Source organism: Lycium barbarum, chromosome 7 (assembly GCF_019175385.1).
Source record: "Lycium barbarum isolate Lr01 chromosome 7, ASM1917538v2, whole genome shotgun sequence".
NCBI classification, from domain to species: domain Eukaryota; kingdom Viridiplantae; phylum Streptophyta; class Magnoliopsida; order Solanales; family Solanaceae; genus Lycium; species Lycium barbarum.
In genome coordinates this window covers 28494780-28517948 of record NC_083343.1, presented here as the reverse complement: position 1 = coordinate 28517948, position 23169 = coordinate 28494780, and the positions used below count along the sequence as shown (strand labels likewise).

The 23169-nt window shown below is 36.0% G+C and overlaps 1 protein-coding gene across 2 annotated transcripts; it reads left to right on the top strand.

Moving 5' to 3' along the window:
- The first annotated feature begins 1689 nt into the window (after nucleotides 1-1689).
- Nucleotides 1690-22291, top strand: LOC132603349 (conserved oligomeric Golgi complex subunit 3). Of its 2 annotated transcripts, none has more exons than XM_060316373.1 (25): nucleotides 1690-2035; nucleotides 3344-3427; nucleotides 3507-3614; nucleotides 6355-6399; nucleotides 6494-6568; nucleotides 6696-6791; nucleotides 7262-7339; nucleotides 8153-8238; nucleotides 8484-8550; nucleotides 8705-8767; nucleotides 8864-8965; nucleotides 9096-9200; nucleotides 9339-9431; nucleotides 10049-10137; nucleotides 12166-12385; nucleotides 14234-14320; nucleotides 14979-15095; nucleotides 15180-15212; nucleotides 15342-15428; nucleotides 15498-15560; nucleotides 17333-17449; nucleotides 19894-19986; nucleotides 20751-20873; nucleotides 21095-21195; nucleotides 21763-22291. In XM_060316373.1, the coding sequence occupies exons 1-25, from the start codon at nucleotides 1955-1957 to the stop codon at nucleotides 21893-21895; spliced, it is 2346 nt and encodes a 781-aa protein (XP_060172356.1). In that variant the 5' UTR covers nucleotides 1690-1954; the 3' UTR covers nucleotides 21896-22291. The 2 variants fall into 2 exon arrangements, with proteins under 2 accessions (XP_060172356.1, XP_060172358.1); XM_060316375.1 differs by having other exon boundaries at nucleotides 1691-2035; nucleotides 3513-3614.
- Nucleotides 22292-23169: the final 878 nt, after the last annotated feature.

Genomic DNA, 23169 nt, shown 5'->3' with positions numbered 1-23169 from the left:
GGCTCTGCAAGTCGGAATAGTGCCACAGCTGTCATAGTTGTACAGTGCTCAGGGGACCTGATCAAGGACCTGGTCCCTGATATATATGTCAATCATTAAAACTCATAACTCATCAACCTCTATCGACTCCAAATATGCATTGATTCTCAATAGGTAATAAATTTTTTAACTAATGCTAATTTATCTTATGATGCCATTTTATGGTAGGGGCAGAGCTAGCCCTTCGGGTGTGGGTTTGGCCGAACCCAGTAGCTTTTGTCCGAACTATGTATTTGTATTAAATTTTTTGTCAATATGTACAAACTATTAATTAAGAACCCAATAACTTTAAAGAAGTAGAACCCCGAACCCACAAGCTTCGAATCTTGGCTCCGCCTCTGCTTATTGGTCCAACGTGACTGCCCTGTACCGTTTTAATTCGCTTAATTATTAATATTATCGTCTTTTAACCAACAAAACAAGTATGTAAGATTTTGGAAAAGGCAAAATTTGATGTTTAAAAATTTTAAATTAATTAAAATACTTTTTTATTACTTAAAGCACGTTATTAAATCCTCTTTTTTTCAAAAAAAAAAAAAAAACCTTGTCTGACCACGGCTTAAAAAAAAGAACGAGAGAAAATAATCATGATTTGAAACCATGTTTGGACATGTAATTTGGATTTCTTAAGTTGTATTTTTTCTTGTAGACATAAAAATCCCACAAGTTGTGAAAACTATCAAAATATTTTTAATTCTTATACAATCTTATCAAATGAGCAAGTCATAGTTCATAACAAAATTAATACGCTATTAGAAGACCTTTCTAAAAAATACAACATCAATTATCAAACTTTAGTTCAATAAAAAAGAAAATTTAACATGAATAGTAATGTAACTACTCTTTAATATAATCATCCTACATGGTAGACATAAATAAAGGTTGCTAAATGGTTGGTGGGAGTAATTGTTAAAAATATCTACCAACTTATGAGTCTATTTTTACAAAATATAAACTTATGGGTCAAGTTTTATATTTAAAATTTTTGAAACCCAAAGCATGCCTTTTTGGATGATTTGAGATTTCAAACCATGGTTTGAAACCATGAGATGAAATGCATGTCCAAACGCTGATTTCATCTCATGGTTTCAAATCACATGTCCAAACGCCTACTAAGGTAGGTATAAAATTATCCTTTAAATATACTCTTTGGTCCATGAAAATTTACTTACTAGTATTTAAATAGGGAAAAGGGTAAAAAATGCCCCCTATTTTGGGAAAAGGGCTAAAAATATCCTCTGTTATAAATTTGGGTAAAAAAATATCCTCCCGTCATTAAAGTTTTTTAAATATACCCCTATCTTAACAAAAATTCCCAAATCCCCTGAAATAACCCGATTTCATTTTTAAACCCACTCCATTTAAACCCGACCCTACTATATATAAAACTCATATGCGACCAACTTGTTCCCGAGTCTTATATTTGGAGCCACTAGGCACATAACCTATATGGGTTTTTTATTTAATTGGGTCGAGTTTAAAAATAAAATTGGATGATTTTATAGATTTTCGTTAAGACAGGGGTATATTTAAAAACTTTAATGACGGGAGAGATATTTTTGATTCATTTCTCATTTAAATATGAAAGATTTGGTGCAAGTTAAATTGAACATAAACGGCGTTAGTGTAAGTTTAACGGAATGGTCATATGAGAAGCAGGTGTGTAAGGAGAAAACCCAAAACCATAGGATCATCTCAGATCTCCAAGTTTCATTCATTTTCAACTTGGACAAGTAAAGCTGAGAAGTCGAAGTTAGTAACCACCATCATCTTTTTTCTTCATTGTCCGCTCATTATAATTGAAAATGCTGGAAGTTATCAGTAATTGACTAGTGAATTTGTTCAAAAAACAGAAAGAGAATTGTAAAGTAGTGGGAAAAGCATTCGTTTTCTGTTGAGGCAAAGAAGTAAAGTCATGGGGACGGCGACAAGAGCCGGTGTTCCAAAGTCGGAAGCAATTTCGAAAGGCTACAATTTCGCTTCTAATTGGGAACAGGTGAACACTCTCATTCTATCTCCCATTTTCTCTAATAACTCTAATTTAAGGCTAATTCTCTAGATCTTACCAGATTCCCTAGATCTCTGATTCTATGACTAATTTGATGACCGCATTTCTATTAATGAATTGTAAATTGCTGATTGGAAAGGGGATCAATGTGTATTCCTTTCTAGTACTACTATTACTTTGTTATTGTGTAGTGTCTTTTGTTTTTCACTAGTATTATTTAGTTATCGCTTATTCTTCAATGTGTATTCGCATTTGCTTTGTACTCCCTCTCAATCAAAAAGAGTGTCCACTTAGCCATTTGCACACCCCCTTAACAAAATACTAACTCCTAGACAAAAAATAGGTAATTTGACTAAACTGGCCGTCATTAAATAGGTGTTGTCATTTGATCACATAGCGCTTAATAGGGGTAAATCTGAAAAAATAAGGTTAATTCATTCTTGATTTGATAAGTGGACACTTTTTTTAACTCAAGAAAAAAAAAGGCTAAGTAGACACTCTTTTTGATCCGGAGGGAGTATCTTATTATTTTGCTGTCCTATTTTTATTTTGAGCCGAGAGTATATCGGAAACAACCTCTCTACCCCCACAAAGGCAGGGGTAAAGTCTGTGTACATCTTACCCTCCCCAGACCCCATTTGTGGGATAACACTGGGTATGTTGTTGTTTGTTGTTCGAAAAGGGGATCAAATATTTGCTACTGACATTGATGTATTGCTGGACTTCTTGGATTCCTTACTGCTTTAGAGAATCATTTCCAGCAAATCTTTCTACTTTGTCTCACTTTTAAATAAAATTTACTAACTTTTTACTGATTTAAAAAAAAGGAGAAAGAAAAGGGGATCAAAATTGTTTGTGTGTGTGATAAAGCCGTCTCATTTGATTCCAAATCCGTGTTTTTTGCTTCTTTTCAATGGCAACTTGGCAAGCTTTAGCAGCTGGTAATTGTGTCACATGTTCTTAGTCCAACTGTCTTTTCATGTTTTATCCTCATTGTAATGTGACACTGCTTCTCTTTTTCCTTGTATAACCACTGGCTAACTAGCTGTTTCTTTATATAGTGACGCTTTTTGTTTTAGCTTATTCTTGCAATTGCTATTGGAAAATCACCATTTGGATGATTGCCTCCATCCTGGATTTGTTTTTTTTTTTTTTTTGTTTGCGTTGCCAAATTATGTAAGTACTATATGTGTGTGTTTCATGTCTATTGAAAGTTTTTCCTTTTGATTAACTAAATCAGCATTAGTGGCTTGATGTTCATATCTTCAACGACTTTTGCTAATTTTTTTCTTACAGAATGCTCCGTTAACAGAGCAACAACAAGCAGCCATACAGGCACTTTCCCATGCAGTTGCTGAGAGACCTTTCCCATCCAATTTGGTGAATTTTTCCTTCTTGGTTGGTTTCAGAATACCATCTATCACAAATTCAATTACCTGAAATATGTTATTATTTTAAGTTGCAGGATCAAGTTTCTGGACAGGATAATAGTCTGTCTGTCTCAACAAAGCTCAGTTCTCTGGAGGAGTCAGGGGACATTGAAGCAGTCCTAGTGAATACAAATCAGGTGAGTTACTTCTACAATGTTTAATTGAACGCCTTTTATTTTTACATTTCCGGGTTGTAAATCTTAATATTCCATATTTCAAATGAGGGGCCGAGAATGATTTATTCCCTTATTAAAAAAGGTTGCATGATCAGCTAAATGTTGGAAAGGAATCAAAACTAATTTTTTTTTTGGAAAATGGTAATTGGTATTCTTCAGCATTATGGAGATGCTGGGGACCTTTAAAAGAAAAACAAAGAGAGAAATACTTACAGAGATGCTAATAATTCTACCAACTGTTCTATTTCCTCTATATCTTTTTCTTTACACCAGAAATAAAAAGATACAATACAATTCCACTTAACCTTCTGAATGGAATTGGACCTATCTTCAAAATTTCTACTATTCCTTTCTTTCCACACTGTCCACCATATGCAGTGTGGGATTATCCTCCACCATGCCTTCTGACTCTTACTTCCCCCTCTTCTAATCCAACAACTTAGCAGATCTGCAGTATGTTCAGGCATGGTCCACTTTGTTTCTGTGAGACTAAGAAAGATGGCCCAAATTTGTGTTGTGAAGCTGCAATGCAAAAATAAATGGTTGTTGGTCTCTTCTGTTTTCCCACATAATGAATCAAAACTAATACTAACATCTTATAACCATGATAAGCTATTTATATGTGCGTTTAGAGCAATCAATGCTAAAATATGGAGTTATATTTGTGCAAGACTAGGAGTTGTAGTGTGTTATACTCACTGACTCATCAGCCACACATAACTGCTATTTTTTTTTTTTTTTGAATAAGATAACAGCTAAATCAATGAGTTGAACAGAATGCCTGATAATTGTTTGCTAAAAGGCCCCATCCATGTTTTGGTTTGCTAGAGAATATGCCTCTCATTTTTGTCCTGATGATTGTAATTTACTGGAGAGAGGAAACACCTTATGCCGGGGAATGACATTTAGTGAGAAATGACACTGATACTCAAATGTCTTCTGGGTTAGAAGTACCTATATTGCACGTGATGTGTTCAGGGAAGATGACCGTAGTGGCTGCTTATGGCCTTGACCCGGCGTGCTTGAGCGGAGTATTTATGTATGTCTAAATATGAGAAAGACACAGCAATTTGTTCTAGAACTCTCCTCCCTATTTGAACTTTAGTGCTGGCCTTCAACTATCCATGCCCATGGAGTATGTTTTCGATTCTTAATCTGCACGCATGTGAAATGATAGATATAGCCCTAGAAGATACCTTTACCTTATCAAAAAATAAAACCTGGCCTGCTTGAGTGGAGGAGTATTTATGTCTAAATATGAGAAAGACATGCAAAGCAATTTGTTCTAGAACTCTCCGCCCTATTTGAACTTTAGTGTTGGCCTTCAACTATCCATGCCCATGGAGTATGTTTTAGATTCTTAATCTGCATGCATGTGAAATGATAGAGATAGCTCTAGAAGATACCTTTACCTTATCAAAAAAAAAAAAAAAAAAAAAGAGAGAGAGAGAGAGAGAGCCCTAGAAGATCTTTTCTTTCTCTCCTTTTGTTTTGTTCTGTCTTTGGGTAAAGAGATTTTCCGATCATTATAAAATTATTTACCTTATCACAAAAAAAGGTTCTCTATCAAAGGCATCCAATAATTTATACACACAAGAACCTTGTGGGTGCACAAAAGATTAACTATAGGAGGTTATTTCTCAACTGTTCAAAATCCACCCCCTTCAAAAGACCTCCTACTTCTCTCCTTCCAAAGCACTGCATGGAGCTACATCCCGTGCTCACATCTTCTTCTCTTTATTGTGAAGCCCCTCAGCTAGTCACATGATGAATACGGCTTCCCATATGTGGATCTTTGCTTTTTCCGCACCTTTTCTGGTTAAGCAGAATCAAAGTAATTCACGGGTCTTGGCACGATCCTCTTTACTTCAAAAATGTAAAAGTAACTGTCACAACTCTGAGGCTATTGGGCAGTGTTGTAGGAGTTAATTAACATCCTCGGCCTCCATTTCACACGTAGCACTTTCTGCGTATATTCAGGCCTCTTTGTTGAAGGAATTGCTCTGTTAGTATTGCCTCATATGTCACTCTCCAGCAGAAGCAAGCCACTAGGAGCTTTAGTTTTCTATTTTTTTTTCCATGGCAACCTTTATGTTGCATTCTTGTATATATCCTTGAATCAGTGTTGTCACAGGCGCGCTTAAGCCCTAAAGCGAGGCTCAAAACATGTTGAGCGCTTCGCCTCGCTTTATTTGCGCTTCAGTGTCATCATCAAGGTTCTAAGACATACTTTTCCTTGCCAATGAGCCTCTCTTGAAGAGATGACACTAGATAATTGATATTTCAGTTTATTGTAATGTTTGTACAATTTCTTTGTCCATATATTTGTTCTCTTGAAGAGATGACACTAGATAATTGATATTTCAGTTTATTGTAATGTTTGTACAATTTCTTTGTCCATATATTTGTTATTCATGCTTATTATTATTAGTGTTGGACTAAACATATATATATTTGTATTTTTGCACCATTGCGCCTTTTTCATTAAAGCCCACACTTTATTTGCGCTTTGCGCTTAAAGCCCCAGCTAACCTTAGAGCTTTTTTTGTGCTTTTGATAACACTGCCTTGAATATTGAATATGCTCAGTTGAGCTCTGTAAATGATGATAGAAATAGCATCATAAGTTTACCTTTTCTCTATTGCTACTTGAACTTGATATGATTTTCCTCTTCCCCCTTTGTGCTGTTTTGTTGATACAGTTTTACAAGTGGTTTGCGGATCTTGAAGCAGCCATGAAATCAGAGGTTAGTCTTTAGCTTGTTTATATGTCTTCTGTTCTTCCAAAAGTTACAAGGTGACGCATTTACAAAATTACATATGCTTTCTTTTTGTGCTTAGACTGAAGAAAAATATCAGCATTATGTCAACACCTTAACAGAGCAGCTTCAGACCTGCGATAGTATACTTCACCAGGTACTGTGAGAAGAAAAGAATGCTGTTTCACTCTTCTCTTAGGCCTTTTTGTTGTTGCTGTTCATTTATTCTATGCTTGCTTTCAAGTTTCGACATGCCCTTGCCCTTAAAAATGGCTCTCTTGCAGGTGGATGAAACACTTGACTTATTCAATGAGCTGCAATTGCAGCACCAAGCAGTGGCAACAAAGACTAGAACCCTTCATGATGCGTGTGATAGACTGGTGTGTCAACCCATTTCTCTTAGCATCTGTGGTTACTTTAGCTATACATTGTCCTTTACTGTTTTATTCTTTAAAAAAGTTTGAGGAACGATTAATTGCATGATAAGAGGATAGGCTTGTAATTGACGGAATTTATTTTTTAATAGACATTGTTTTGCCTTAATCTATGGTGATGAAAGTCTTCACTTCCAATCTACTATATTGATGGATAAAGTCTATGATGTCTTTAATAGTTGCCAAATGTTTCAATTTCTTCTAGCTGAAGTTTCCGTTTGGCATAAAGCATTATCTAGTTGTAATTCATGTCAATGTTCCGTATTTGCATTGTCCAGTGGTTGTCATTTAAAATTTGGAAGTCTCCCTGTCAGTGTCTAACATTAATGGACATTTGATGTACAGGTAAAGAGGCAAGAATTAACAACATGAAGTCATTGAATAATCTTCTTGTGTAATTTCATTTTTATTTGCAGCTTTTGGAGAAGCAGAAATTAATTGAGTTTGCAGAATCACTTCACAATAAGCTCAACTACTTTGATGAATTGGAGAATGTAAGGTCCGACTGCCATTTATGTTGATGATATTCCTTTGTTATTCAGTGCCTTATGCACTAGTGTCTATCTATGCCTATGCTGAATTGGGTATGGTTCTGCATCAGCTTTATTTTGAGAGAATTCATGCCATCTGTATATGTTATGCTTTAATACATTAGTGAGGTAACATATCTAACTAAGAGTTTGAACTATGGAAAAACAGCTTTAAGAAATGAGAGAGCTTTCTTTCTCAAGAGATTCATGTTTTTTAATTAGATTTTTTCCACACCCACACACCGGAGGGTGGAGTGCTTCATCCTTTGTAAATTAAGCTTTGATTCTAGATCGTTTTCTTCCTCATGTTATAATGAGTCATCCCAAAGTTATTCTTTCTTGGCTTTACGAATCTAGTGCTTTTGGAATTTTAGCAAGTTATTTCTTTAAGGTGGTTGTTATCTCATCTCTTGTTTAACTCTTCTCTCCCATTTATGTGCTTGGTTGTTTCTTAAGGAAAACTTTTTCACTTGTGAGATTGAGAATTAGATCCTTGTTTAAATGCCCTTCAAAGGAGTAGCTTTTTCACTCTCCACCATAGAGATTTTCGATTTAATCACGACCATTAGCCAAAAAAAATTCTAATAATTGTTTTTCTGTTGAATTACATCTGATTGGGCATTGTATCAGCTTTGATGTATCTTGTGTTCAATTTTCTCTCCTAGATCTTGCTCTTCTTTTTCTTTTTTTAACTTTTCTAAATGTCAAAGTGCCCAGTGTTCTTTTTTTTTTCCCCCGCTTTAACTCCTCATGGTTGTCTTGCTCTCCTGTTTGCAGGTTGCGACCACTTTTTATTCTCCTAGCATGAGCGTTGGGAGTTCAAATTTTCTTCCATTGCTTAAAAGACTTGATGAGTGCATATCGTAAGTGACATTCCATCTCATATTAGTGCATTGAAATCTATGAATATTAGAGCCACTGTGATGATGTATTATCCATTCCTTTTTTTGGTTATTTGTGAAGTTTACCATGTGGACAAGTCTAGATTTCACAGTTTTCTCTAGAGATGTAAATTCTTTTATCAAGATTAAGTCCTGTTAAATTAAGTCTGTAAATCTTTGCATAAGAGCTCAAATAATCATTGTGTTTATCCTGTATGTCACTGAAGATATGTCGAGGATAACCCACAATATGCAGAGTGCAGCATTTATTTGGTCAAGTTTCGACAACTTCAGGTACTTAACAGAATTGGCATCAACATTAATATCTAGCAAATATGAAATCACATTTCTTATAAAATTGGCAAGGTTTTATGAAATTCTGGACATAAAAATTCTGATCATTGCCCATTTCTCTCTGTCTGTTTTTCCTTTGTCTTCTTGTAACCAGTCTCGAGCTCTGGGAATGATTCGCTCTCATGTTCTTTCCGTTCTTAGAAGTACTTCTTCTCAGGTAAGTCTGCTTTATGTTACATTGCTATATGCACAGCAATCTTTGACTTGCAGATGAATGGCTGCATCTCCTGAGATATTTAAATCCATTTATCAGGTTCAGGCTGCTATACGAAGCAGTGGTGGTAGCAAAACATCTTTTGCCGAGGGTATAGAGTCATCTATAATATATGTACGCTTCAAGGCTGCAGCAAATGAGGTAACATTGGAATATGTCCTTGCTTTTTAATTTATAGGAACTTTATAAATTTGTTGTACGAGAGTGGGGGTATTTCTAGGACTAGCTTTACTGTGTAATCCATGAACCAAATGATCTTAGTTACCTGCAGCTTAAGCCTATATTGGAGGAAATTGAAAGCAGAACACCTAGAAAAGAGTATATTCAACTTCTTGAAGAATGCTACAAACTCTATTGTGAACAGCGTCTTTCCTTGGTGAGTAGTAAGCTGCTCCCTTTAGTTCTATAGCTACTCTTTTCTTATTGGAAAAAAATCATTATTTATATATACATGACTTTTCTTCTCCTTGTTTTGTCATTATATTTAGTACTCGTTCTGTTTCATTTAATACAGATAAGAGGTATAGTGCAACAGCGGATCTCTGAATTTTCCAGGAAAGAAGCATTGTCATCTTTAACTAGATCTGGATGTGCATATTTAATGCAGGTACATTCAAATGACATCCGTACTCTTTACAACATTTTGTACTAGAGAATGATATGATAATTATATCTTGCTTTATTTTCTTCTAGTAGGAAAAGAGAAAATGAGATTCAAGGACAAAACTAGGACTTTTTATGGTGGTGGTGGTGGCGGGGTTTTTTTTTTTTGTTGTTGTTGTTTTGGTTGGGGGGAGGGGGATCAGAAGAAGAAGAAAAGTCATAATTCAAAGTTGACCTCCCAGTCTTCATAGTCATATGAGCAACCCACATTCATTTTTCTTTTGACAGGATGAGTTCAAAGTATAAAGTTCTCATTCTAAAAAGTTCTAAGTAATTGGATCTAAATAAGAGAGCCACATCTTACTTTTTCTTTTAAAGGTTTAGCTCATCTTAATGTAGATAAATACCTCCTCTAATTGGATTTAGTAAAAATGAGCTAAAACTATTGCAGCCTTGGTTTCTTTGAGGAAGGAATCAGAATTTGTTTATGTTTTCTGTGAATCACTACTGCCAAAGTTGATATCAGAAGCTGTTTCAAACGAACTCTTGCTGAAGGCATATTAGGGTGAAATTGAGATGTATAACTCTCTCTATACTTTATCTTTGACATCTTAAATGCAGGTGTGTCAGCTAGAGCATCAACTCTTCAAACACTTCTTCCCATCTTCTTCAGAAGACATTTCGAGTTTGACTCCTCTTGTAGATCCTCTGTGAGTTGCCTAACTTCTCTTGTGGGGTTCTTTCTGCATTTGAACCATTTTTGCTGCTTGCTTATTTCCATTCCCCCTTTTTCTTTTGTAATTTGCTTCTTTTTTCTTTTTCTTGTCTTGTTTGTTGGGAGGGGTGGGGTGGGTGGGAGGGTTTGGATTATCTTTATTGTTATTTCTTGTGCCTTGTAAGCAAGAGAGCCAACATTGCCCAATTTTTGTGCCTGTAAGGCTTTGTCAGTTTAGTAGCTTGTATAGTGCGTAAACCTCCCTAGGCCAGAGTTGCAATCAGTGGTAAATGGGTGTAAACGTTTTCAGACATTATTTGTGTGCTAATAAAAATCAGTGTGAACTATGAGGCTCCCCAATAGCTTAGTATTTGTCGTTTTAGATCTTAGTGCTAGCACAAGATTAGTTCATAGTTTGGAACTTGAAGCCTTCCTGTGGGATGCCTATCTGTTCCTTTGAAAGAGCTGTCTCAGATTTCCCATCTGCTTTAGATTCGCAGGTATCACCAGCCATCAGTTATGGATATGTGCTATGTTTATATATCAAGTTAGTGTGGTAACATTTGCTCCTGCGTTGCTTCAACTGCTCTTTTATGACCTTAAATCTTTGAGACACAAATGTGTAGGTTACATGTGAAAGTTTTAGTTACTTCAAGGCAAGCCAGGTCCTTCAAAGTATAAGCCTTAACTTATTCTCCAAAAACAGAAGTATAAGTTTTTACTCAAAAACAGTTTTGTTTTGATAAAGAATGTGCGAGAACAGTTATTAAGTGGAGAAGGGTAGAGGGTCGGCTCATTATCCACCAACATTCGAATCGTGTGCCAGCTGGCCCTTGGGGATTTCTTGTTTAGGTGGGAAAGAAGTCTTCCATACCTGGAAAAGTAAAATCATGTAGGCTGGTAAGGAAACTTAATTCCTGTCAATCACTGTTCGTGATGTGCTTTGTATTACCTCTTTGCTGACTCCTCTCACTATCTGGGACTTCCAGTCACTCCCCATGGGTGATATTTGAAGCGAGATGTCCATTACACCTGTACCTTTTGTTTGGTTCATAAATTTTCCTTTTTTACTTCTCTGGATATTTTTACTTTAACATACATGTACATCCTTCCTGATTATGGGGCAGAGAGACAAAAAGTCTTGCGCTTTTATCCATCTAAGTTCATCATTTTTGTAGGTTTTCTTGTTAAGTTAATGTGATTAGATAATATCAATGGCAAAGAGTTACAATTATTGATAATTAATCTAATGGCAAATTTTAAATACTGGTAAAGTTTTAATCAGGAGTGGAACATGTAATTTACCTTTTATATACAAAAAGTAGTGGAGCGTGTTATTTGGCTGCACTTGATAACTTTACTTTTCTTTGCCACCTTCTATTATTAAGCAGAGATATGCAATCAGATATTCTCATTCTCTGTCTCGTGCATTCTCAAGCTATACTCTACTTTGCTGCCTTTATTTTTAAATCTATGTAGTCCATGAGAAGTCATAAATTTGAATTTACATCCCAGCACAATTACATTTCCTTGTTATCTCAGCATAACATGATATGAATATTCTGTGCATAGCATCTAAATTTACGTGCTCTTGACCCATCTCTTGGTTGTTCCAGTTACAATACTTTAATGAAGAGTTGATACGTTATACTCCCTCTGTCCCATTTTATGTTATGGTGTTTGACTGGGCATGGAGTTCAAGAAAGAACGAAAGAAAGGCTTCTGAAATTTGTGTTCTAATACAGGCCATAAACACTTGTGTGACTATAAATAAATCATGTCGTTAAATGGTAAAATTGGAAGTTTAATGTTAAGTTGTTTCCAGAAAGAAAAAGGTGTCACTCTTTTTTGGATGGATTAAAAAGGAAAGTGTCACATAAAATGGGACACAGAGAGTATTATCTACATGCCCCTGAAGCTGCTGGAACTTGAGCTTTATTATTTTGATAAGTAAACTTGAGCTTTATGTGTCTTAAGGTTACAATTGCCTCTAATGTGAACCTTTGACTCCTACCAACTTCAGGTGTACTTTCCTATATGATACATTGCGTCCTAAACTTATTCACGAAACAAACCTGGATGTTCTTTGTGAACTGGTCGATATCCTTAAAGTTGAAGTTCTAGGAGAACAACTGAGCAGACGGGGGGAGTCATTGGCTGGGCTACATCCAACGCTGGACAGGATTCTGGCAGATGTTCATGAACGATTAACTTTTCGTGCTCGCACCTATATCCGTGATGAGGTAACATCCAAAGTATTGCTTGGACATTTTACTTAAATGCTGTTTGGCGGCTTATCTGTTACTCGGATATGAGATCACATTTGTGAAACTTTGCTCATATGATTGTTCCACCAGTGTTATCAAGCGCAAGAAAAACTCTAAAGTCTGTTGAGGATTTAAGGGCAAATAAAGCGAGGCCTTTAATGAAAAAAGGCGCAAATGGAGAAAAAAAATGCAAATATATATGTTTAGTCCATGACTAATAATTACAAGTATGAATGACAAATATATGGACAAAGAAATTGAAATAAAATTACGGTAAAGTGACATCAATTGTTTAGTGTCGCCTCTTCAGGAGAGGCTCATTGGCTAGGAAAAGTGTCTTAGAGCCTTGATGACGACACTTGAGCGCACATTAAGCGAGGGAAAGCGGTCAACATGTTTTGAGCCTCGCGTCAGGACTTAAGCGTGCTTTAACCGCGCCTTTGACAATACTGTGTGCCACTCACTTTAATCTCTTTATTATTCTTTTCCCCTTGCCTTGATTTTACCACTTAACCCAAGACTTAAGTGCGCTTTAACTGCGCCTCTGACAACACTGTGTGCCACTCACTTTAATCTCTTTATTATTCTTTTCCCCTTGCCTTGATTTTACCACTTAATCAGCAACCTCATGGATAGATGAATATTGCCAAAATTTGTTACTGGGTAAAGCAGCCTTTTTTCCTGCTGCATAAAAATAAAATCTTCTCAATATGACTTGTATAAAGTTCCCAAACATGAAATTGAGTGATTTAACCAAAAATAAGGGGCTGAGTTGTTACATTGTTGTTCTCTTAGCTACACTATCTTCCATTGTTGTGACATATACCTTAGAATATAATCGCCAAATGAGGGATTTTCCGTTGGAGTTTTCCTGTTCTTTCTTATGATTGATATGACACTTAATTGAAAGGTTGGCCCTTGTGCTGTGGAAGGAATATGCTTTATGGCAGACTTCTGACAATTGGACAAGTCCAAGAGGCTCTTGAATGAATTATACCAGTTTATGTCATGTTGACCAACTTTTTGTAATTTGAAACTAGTATGTACTCCATCCCTTTCTGAATTACCTGGTTTCATTTTAGTGTTGAGTTACTAAGGAAAAATGAAATTTGTAAAGGTTCTTGGTACATTATAGTTTTTCTCTTTTTTGATGGCTAAGAATTTTTTTATAAAAAGGCACCAAGGTTGTGCAACTGAGGCACAAACAATCCGGTTCACAGTGAAGTATGCAAACCCAAAGCCCCAAAAGGGAAAAGATCCCAGCAAGAGCCCTCACAACTCTCTGTCACCACTCATTTACAAATATAAGGAAAAATAGAGGCCTATCCATCATAATGAGGAAAAAATGTTGGTGTTTTCCTTATTTTTGCTACTGTTGATTTGATATTTGTCCAGAGTTCATTCAGTTCCTGAGCTAGTCTTTTCTCCTTATTCCTGCCATACTTTCATTTATACTCGGTGCATCATTTGTTTGGATTAATAATACAAAGTGGTATGAGCTTCAATGTTGTCTAATGTTCGCTTGAGATGAATTTAAATGGGAAACATGGTTAGTGATGACTCGTATAGCCAGCCCCAACTAGTTCGGACTGAGACGTAGTAGTTATTGTTGGTAGGAGTTTCAATGGAGATGGAAAATGTCCTCGATTAGGGAAATATGATAAGTTGGGATTGATAAGAGAAGGAAATTAGACCATCTAAGTTGAGATAACTGGAGTAAGAAGTGCACATGTATGTTTGGTTTCTGTGTGCCGGAACTTTCTCACAAGTAACCAGTGGTCTACAACTGATTTGGTCTGCCTTCTTTCCCTGCTTTGTTTTCAGATTGCAAATTACCTTCCTTCAGACGAGGATCTGGATTACCCTAAAAAGTTGGAGCAATCTGTTTCAGCAGAACTGGATTCACCATCTGTAAGTGCCAAACTTTTTGTCCTGTGACGGGTATTCAGTTGAATTCTGTAACCTATATCTTCAGAGGAAGTAAGAGCTAGGATGGCTTTTATCTTCATCTTTTCTATTTTGGTCTTTGTCATTTTTTGGTGGAGAAGTTCTCATTCTGTTATGGAGGTTGCAGTTTGATATATTTTCCAATTATGGTTCTGTAATCAATATCTTGCTTAAGGGTGTGAACTGACTGTTCTTGACCCGTGATTCTAGTTGGATGATATTTATTGCACAGTACGAAGCAAGCTATGTTAATGTTTCAAGGTGTAAAAATTGAAAACTAGAGGTCTGATGAAATTTGTATTTCAAGTTTTTTTCTTTTGAGATAGAGTTTTAGGATTTATGTTAGTATTGAGCTTTTTATTGGTCATTTTATTTTGAATTGGTCAAGTGTGCTGGGTTAGCGACCTTTTCAAAGACCTGCTGTATATCAATAAAAAAGCTTTTAAAGAAAATAAGTTAGTTTATGCTGATTTATGTAACTTGAATTTGTTTTCGCAGATATTTTCCCTGTGGCTTTGCTGTTAAACATGCTTTTCTGCGCTTTTTCACCATAATCTGTCTCCTTACCTTTTCTGCTATTTTGCACCATATTCGCTGTTTCCTTATTCCAAATTTGGTGCAGACTGAACAAAACCCTGATGTTTCCGGAACTTGGTATCCTCCCCTGGAGAAAACCATCTCATGTCTATCAAAACTGTACTGTTCTCTAGAATCAGCTGTTTTTACTGGATTAGCTCAGGTAAGCAGTTACTTTTGCTATCAGTGCCCCTTCTAATCGTTACCAGATGTTTCTGGATCCTTATTTCCTGTTTTTCTTTCTCAGGAAGCTGTAGAATTTTGCTCGTTATCCATTCAAGTAAGTTTCTTTAGTTGAAGTTCATGTATTTGACTGTTCTGTTGATTATGCTGTGAAATTTTTAATGTTCTATCACTCGTATTTTTTTGTTAGTGCTGTTTGTTATTGCTAAACTATTAATTCCTTCAGAAAGCTAGCAAACTTATTGGCAAAAGATCGTCATCAATGGATGCACAGCTTTTCCTAATAAAGCATCTACTCATCCTGAGGGAGCAGGTTTCTCTTGCTTTTGAAATTCCTAGTTCTTGTCATAACTGCAGGATTCTAACTTAAGATGCCTTCCAGATTGCCCCATTTGACATTGAATTTTCAGTCACACACAAGGAGCTTGATTTTTCGCATTTGCTGGTGAGTATCGAAATCTACTATTTCTGTTGGTATTCATTTCTTCATTGTCCACCACTTCTCTGCTGCAGATCTATTTTTCTTTGATAATTACATTATCCTGAAGTGGAGAAAAATCTCTTTTTGGGTATCTTTTAGTTTGTTATAAAGGCAGACTTTACTCTATCCACTATGCAATATTAGACTGAAGTCATCTCACGGAATTAAGAAGAAATGGAAAGTTGACTTCAGTGAATTCACACCAAATAACCCGTTTGATCTCCATTTTCAAGTTTGGAACTGTCGTCATTTTCCTTCGCAACTTCGTGATTTAATCCTTATGGCAACTCTGGTTGACACAGCTCATGGATGAATGCTGCATTAGGGGCAGTTGTGTGTTAGAGTTAGTTTTCCCTTGATTGTCAGTAAAATTGAAGCATTAGTCATTTCCAATCAAAATCTTTGTCAATTTGGGGTCAAATTTACAAACGGCTTCCGTCACAAATTGTCTCTGAGACAAATGGTACGAATGCTGAAGTGACAAACTATCCCATGTATCTGATCCTATCTAGGATCGCAAAGACGGTGGTCTACTTGTAGCTATATCATGTTAGAGCTGTAGAGGACTAGTTCTCAGATACCACATGCTGGGATTGAGTGGTTGTAGGACAAGGCCAGTCCAAATGGAGATGCCTTTCGATCTCCCTGAAGATCCTGTCACCTAAAAGAAAACAAATCTCTGTAGTTCAAATAATGCTAACTGGAGAAAAGATCTTGCTCTGGCGTGCTAAAGGAGTTGTTCTATCCTGCACATAAGCTGGAGACCCATTCTTGTCCAATAATATTTCGTATTTCCTTCAACCAAATGCATCATCAATTCCAAACATTGCTCTTCTCCATAAAGTTCACTCTAGTATATTCGCAAACCCAACAATTGATGCAAAGAACAAGCTTAGATGCACCCAAGGGTGTGGCCTAGTGGTCAATGAAGTGGGTTGAGCATCATGAGGTTTCAGGTTCAAATCCCAACGGAGACAAAAACACCAGGTGATTTCTTCGCATCTGTTTTAGCCTTGGTGGATAGAGTTACCTAATACCTGTTGCTGGTGGGAAGTGGCAGGAACCTCGTGGAATTAGTCGAGGTGCGCGCAAGCTGGTCCGTACACCACGGTTATCAAAATAAAAAAATAAAAACTGGATGAGAGCAACATCCATGCTGCACCCAAGATGCTGAATGATCTCTGCCACAATTCCTTGCGAAAGAACAATGTGAAAATAAACAAGATCGAGTCAAGTATATAACCCCCATTACTGTGAAACTCATCAAAGGCTTCCATGAGTGCATGTTAAAGTATCCCAGTGCGTCTGAGAAAAGGTTATCGTAGCCTAATAACGACGAAGATTGTATAGAATCCCCGCTTCCAAGGTTTTAGTCTAATGGTAAGAGGCGTATTGCGTGATGTGTGTGTTAGATGCACATTATGGTTTCGAACCCTGCTGCAGACTAGAGCTGCCTGGTATTTAAGTGGAGAAAGGTAGAGGGGGTAGGGCCATTACCTACTGAGCTTCGAACCGTGCGTAACTGACCTTCGGGATTTCTCAGTTGTAAAAAAATGATTGTCTAATCTCTTATCAAATCCGTTGACAAGTCTTCTACTCTATAGTGGAATGAGCCATCAGTTTAAGACTTCAAATTGATGCTACATGTGCCCAATTTCTTAGCTTTATATTAATGTTTGATTGACTGTTGGATTGTAAAACTTTCTTTTGTATTTGTTATAAATATAAATTTCCAGGAGCATCTGAGGCGGATTCTAAGGGGTCAGGCATCAATCTTTGACTGGTCGAGATCATCTTCATTAGCTAAAACTTTATCTCCAAGAGTCTTGGAAAGTCAAATTGACGCCAAGAAGGTATCTGCTCCACTTAGTTTGCAGCAGTTTTCATTTGAGTGACTTTGAGTAGCAATGGATTGTAGTTATTTTTATTTAGCAGTCTCATCTCATTAAAAAAGATTAATCATCATGCATTTAGTTTGACTCTTAGCACTTAATTAATCAATGTACACCTCAGAAAATTTTGCTCCCTTGTTCTGGACTTCTGATATCACTGGGATCTTCCCTTCGTTCCTATTGTTGCACTGTTGGGACTCTGTTTTGTAACTTACTCCTTTTTTTATATCTGAGAACCCTTTTAGCCCTGATTTCCATCTTCGAGCCTCTTCCTTTCATTTCAAATTTAAATCCCCAAAAAATACTTCATGAGTGTAGACTATCCTCTAAGCATTTTACATGTTTATTTGGCTAAAGGAATGATGCTTGAGAGCTTCTCCAAAGCATTGGTTCATCATTGAAGATTTGATTCTGTTGGCAGCTTCAGATTCTTTTTCTAAACAAAAGGAATTGACATTTTTATAAGATGAAGCGCTTGGTCATTTTTGAGATAAAAACTAAATCTCATAAGGTGATATAGTTATTGTATTCTAGTCCGTTTTTGACGGGATAAAATAGCCTACAAAACATACTGTTTCTTCTAATTCAGCAGGCAAGTACTCCTACTGGTTCAAAAAAAGAGTCCACTTAGCCTTTATTTTTTGGTTCAAAAAGAGTGTCCACTTACCAAATCAAGAAAGAATTAACCTTATTTTTGCAGATTTGCCCTTATTAAGTGTTAAGTGACGAAATCCCAATATCTATTTAATTAGGGGTAGTCTAGTCGAATTACATATATTTATTTAGGAGTTAGTATTTTCTTAAGGGGTGTGCAAATGGCTAAGTGGACACTCTTTTTGAACCGGAGGGAGTATCATATATTGACTTTCAGGGTCCTTTTTCTCCGTATAGAAATCTTATTTGATTCTGGGTTTTAGGGGTTGTTTTAATGATGTCTGGACTTCTATTGATTCTTCCAATTCAGCAGACGAGTATCATGTATGACTTTGTGAAAACATTTTGGACCTCTTTTGTCCCATAGAAACCCTTGGGGATCGTCTGGCTTGTTGGTTAGAGTTATGCAAGTAATAGTAATACAGGGATTAGTAATGCCGAGATTACAATGCACGAATTATTTCTTTGGATGTTTGGTTTGTTGTATTTGAAATTAATATACATTAATTAATTTTTACAATGAAATGTTTGTTTATAATGCATGATAAAATGTTTTGATCTTTAAAAATGAGGCAAGGTAAGGTATATAGTTGACATGTGAAATTAAAGCACTGCAACCAAAGCCCTGAATTTAAGTGTGAAGTGATAGAGGGTAAATTTGTCATTTCGGTATTTTTATCTACATATTACTAATTCCTATATTAGTTGTTTCATCTTCTACGGTTCTACCTCACATAGATTGACTCATAACTAATACCTATTTTATCTATGTGGGATTGTAAAATGATAACCAAACACCATACTTGGTTTGCTGAGTTTTATGCAAAGCAACTAATACAACATCTTAAGATTCAGATGTGTATTTAGATTCAAACATCTAAATCTTAATGCACATCTTAATCTTAATTAAAACAAATGAGGCCTTAGTGAGGCTAGTTTAAATACATGAACAACCCCCTTCCTAACCAGCAAACAAACGACCCCTTACTAGTTAAGTTTAATTGGGTTTCGGTGGTCTTCCTAATTGTTTGTGGACATTTCAAGTGCTTAGTTTTTTTATGTTGGGAAATTGTGTCTTAGGTGTATGTAGGATGCTGTTCAGTTTCATTTCTTCTTACTATTTGGTTTTCCTGTATCTTCTCCTGTCATTTTCCTTAGTTATCCATGAGGTCCATAGATTTTTTTTTTTTTTTATGGATAAATCAAATAAATTATATCAATATACGCCAGACCAGATGGTGTCGGAGCTCCATTAACATTATCTGTGATATGCAGTATAACCATCTGTGAAATTCCTATATGCATCTGTTGCAACAAATTTGTGAATTCTAAGATCATGTAAAGGTCTTAAAATTGGCTTCGGGCTGGTATTCCATCCAAATTGTACTGCTAAGGCAATTTTATTTTCTTCACCGTAGTTCTATGGCAAATAAAACCACTTATTTGCTAATAATTTTGATACACCTTCCTTTTCTTTTGTCATCATAGTTTTAAAAGCTAGGTACAGGTGGAAGGGTGGTAAAACAGGTTTACATTCTCCTCTTTGTCCAGTTATACTTTCTTATTTCACCTTCTGCTTGCCCTTTTCCTTTTCTCTGAAGCAAGGGTATCGACATTTACATGGAAAAATGTGACTTTATCAACCCTCGTCACCGGAAACAATTGGGGCAGGGTGGAATAAATGGCTATATAAGTGATGAATACATCAATTTTAGAGGTTAATTTATGGTAAAAAACTTCTTTGACTGCAGGAACTGGAGAAAAGCCTGAAAACTACTTGTGAGGAGTTCATTATGTCAGTCACTAAGTTAGTTGTGGAACCATTGCTTTCTTTCGTGACAAAGGTTAGTTATGTTTTCTATTTTCGTCTTTTGTTGTTTACTTTATTTATGGAAGCGATCTTTCAACGTTTCCAACTTTGTTCTTTAAATAATTAATGATTTCTGTCGGAGTACCTTTTCTTCTCATGATAATGAACATTTTTCTATCCCACTCATCTCCTTCATTATAATTATAAGTATAATAATTAATCGACCATCCCACTCATCTCATTCATTATAATTATAAGTGTAATAATTAATCAAGTTCTCATTAACTTTGAAGTGCTCAGAAGCTGCCGTCTCCTTGTATACTTCCAACTTCTTTTGTACATTTTTATCTGAAATTTTATATAGTCATCACTATATTATTTATAACACAAGAACAAACCAACGTGCAATCTATAATTTAGGTAACCAGCTACAAATACCGTCAATTATTTAATTAGATGATGCTGATTCTTTACTATGTCATAAAATCCTCTTCTAAGATGAACAAGGACATACTTTTACCTTTTTGGAAGCTGTAAATAGGGCCACCAGCATAGCCAATATGGCCCCACACTATCTCTATTGTGAATCAATTTCATTGGCATTTGACCTGAGACGTATTACTGATGGACATGGGAAATAGTAATAGGACTCATAATCACTAGTCAGAGGTTTGAATGCGGTCATGAGCCAAAGTGCTAAGACTCGAAATCTGATGTTTTTATGACCTTGCAGATTTGTTCATTTCCTTATGAACCTTCTTTTTAAGATTTTAACTATTCGGTATTAAATGTCTAAAGGTTACGGCTGTTAAAGTTGCTTTGTCTGGTAGTCAAAATCAAAAACTGGAGTCTGGGATTGCAAAGCCACTCAAGGATCATGCTTTTGCTTCACCAGAAAAGATTGCCGAGCTTCTTCAGAAGGTAAACAGATAGATAAGCTTATCTTTTGTTGTATCAAAGAAAAATCATTTGTGCAATACTGATTTTGTTTTAGACAAATGCCTGAATAAACCAAAATAACCAAACTAATCAATTTCCTACTGTTTTTTTAATTGACAAACATCATGCCTACTGATCTTTCGTTATTCAATCAGTGTTACCCTCTCTTCCAATTTACATGCTGATCCATTTATTTGGCACAGGTCAGCACAGCAATAAATGAAGATTTGCCTTTGGTATTGGTAAAAATGAGGCTCTATCTGCAGAATTCGTCGACACGTGCTATACTTTTCAAACCCATTAAGTAAGATCTTTTGTGCTGTTACATCTATAATAAAAGTTGTTTAATTTGTTATCTTTTAAATCTTTATACTTAAGTGGAAAAGAAATTGAGAATGGCTGTTTTCTTTTTCTATCTCTCTTTTTTATTTCCCTTTCTTCTGTTGGGTTGAACTTTCTTTTTGTCGTCTTTTAATCCTATCACTTCTTTGTGTGTGGATGTGTCCTCTGTTGGGGTTTAAGTTTGCAAAATTAGATTGACAAATTCATGCTGTTCAGACATCAAGAAATAATAGTTCTCCTTTTTTATGTTCATTCCCTAATGACGGACAACTTGTTGAAATGTCTGTCCCTGTTTCCTCTTTCAATATGTATTTATGGTCACAATAAGCTACAGCCTATGATTTAACTGAAGACACTGGCTTTCCACAAGAATTACCTAATTATTATGGAAATATATAAAAAAACACACATTCATTTAGATTCTGGGGTTAAGGTCACGTTTTGTGTTGTTGCAAATTCTGTAATAACATGCAGTTACCTATTTTGTATCATTTAAATGATTCTAAGTCCTTTTTTCATATTTGTGCAGGACTAATATATTGGAAGCACACGTTCAAGTGCTATCCCTTCTGAAAAAAGAATATACACCTGAGGATAGACAAGAGCTTGTCAAGATGGTCGCAATACAGGATTTGGAAGCTAAACTAGATAAGCTTCTATGATGAGCTCCCAAAGCAGTGCTTTCTTCAGCTCCGACTTCTATGATACCAGAATTTATCGATGTATAGGTTCTGGGAACTTTTTGGCATGGCGGAAAGTTGTAACGCTAGTGCAATGAGTACATTGGTTCTATGTTGATTATAGATCATACATGTAAAGCTTGATTGAAGGAACAACTTAAAGAGTTGGCTTCGGGATTTGTTTATCAGAATTTCCCATCGATCCCCTTAGGCTGTGAACAGATATCGTACGCATCACCCTTTTTGCTATTGGTAGCAGATTTGGCATTTCAAATTTCTTCTTGTACACCTTGTAATCGTGTCCTTTGTTTTTCTGTGATTCTATAACTTTTATTGCTCTCTCAAGAGACTTAATTAACTCGTTAAATTTTTGTTTGAGAGTAGGGTCCAAGGATGATTCAATTTTTTTTTTTTTTTTTGCGCGGATTGCCCTTTATTTGGGGTGGTCTTCAAGTTTTGCCCTTCAAATTGGTGGTCTTTAAATTTTACCCCTCGCCTAACACCCCAAGGTTGTGGGTTCAAACCCCAGCTCAGTTAAAAAAAAAAAATTGCAAGGTAGAATTTTGCAAATCTACTCAGCAAAATTCTGCCTATGTACAGGCAGAATTTATGCCTGAAGGGCAGAATTTAAAGACTACCATTTTGAGCGGTAAAAATTAAAAACCACCCCTAGCGAATGGCAATCCTGCAAATTGCCCGATTCAATTTGCGGTGGTAACTAGTAACTTGGTGAGGTTTATTACTCTCCGTCTTACTTTGTCGTGTAGATTGTCTTGAAACGTGTTTAAGCACACCTTAATATTTGTATAGCTATAAAAACTTCTCGCTGTAAAGAAAATTGGTAGTTTTTTTCCCCTAAGGAATAAGCGTCGACATAATTGCACGGAGGGAATTTTCTGCTGTTCCCTATCGAGAAGTTTTGCCTGGACGGGGAGATCGGCACTCTCTTTGCAGACAATACACTAATTGACACAGAAAAGGATGTTAACGCAAGCAACAATTTAACCACAAAAGGAAAAAAGCCGACATCTTCTTTCGCAATTTGTTCTATAATAGAATTATTTAGAATGTATTAGTAGCATGATTGAAGCATAATAATTGATGCGTTGGTTTCTGGAATATGTCGTGAACTCTAAAATTAGTTAAGATATTAGCTGGTAAGGCAAGAGAAAATAAGGGAAGGAAGCATGTGAAAAAGGCAGAGAATCAATTCACGTTTAATCAAACACTCTCTTCCGTAGCATCCCACTAGAATA

What these genes read in the sequence shown, in the direction of transcription:
- LOC132603349 (XM_060316373.1), top strand. Translation starts at nt 1,955, where the DNA reads ATGGGGACGGCGACAAGAGCCGGTGTTCCAAAGTCGGAAGCAATTTCG. An exon ending in TGCTTTCTTTCGTGACAAAG is followed by an intron (nt 19,987 to 20,750) that starts GTTAGTTATGTT and finishes AAATGTCTAAAG; the next exon opens with GTTACGGCTGTTAAAGTTGC. An exon ending in TTGCCGAGCTTCTTCAGAAG is followed by an intron (nt 20,874 to 21,094) that starts GTAAACAGATAG and finishes TATTTGGCACAG; the next exon opens with GTCAGCACAGCAATAAATGA.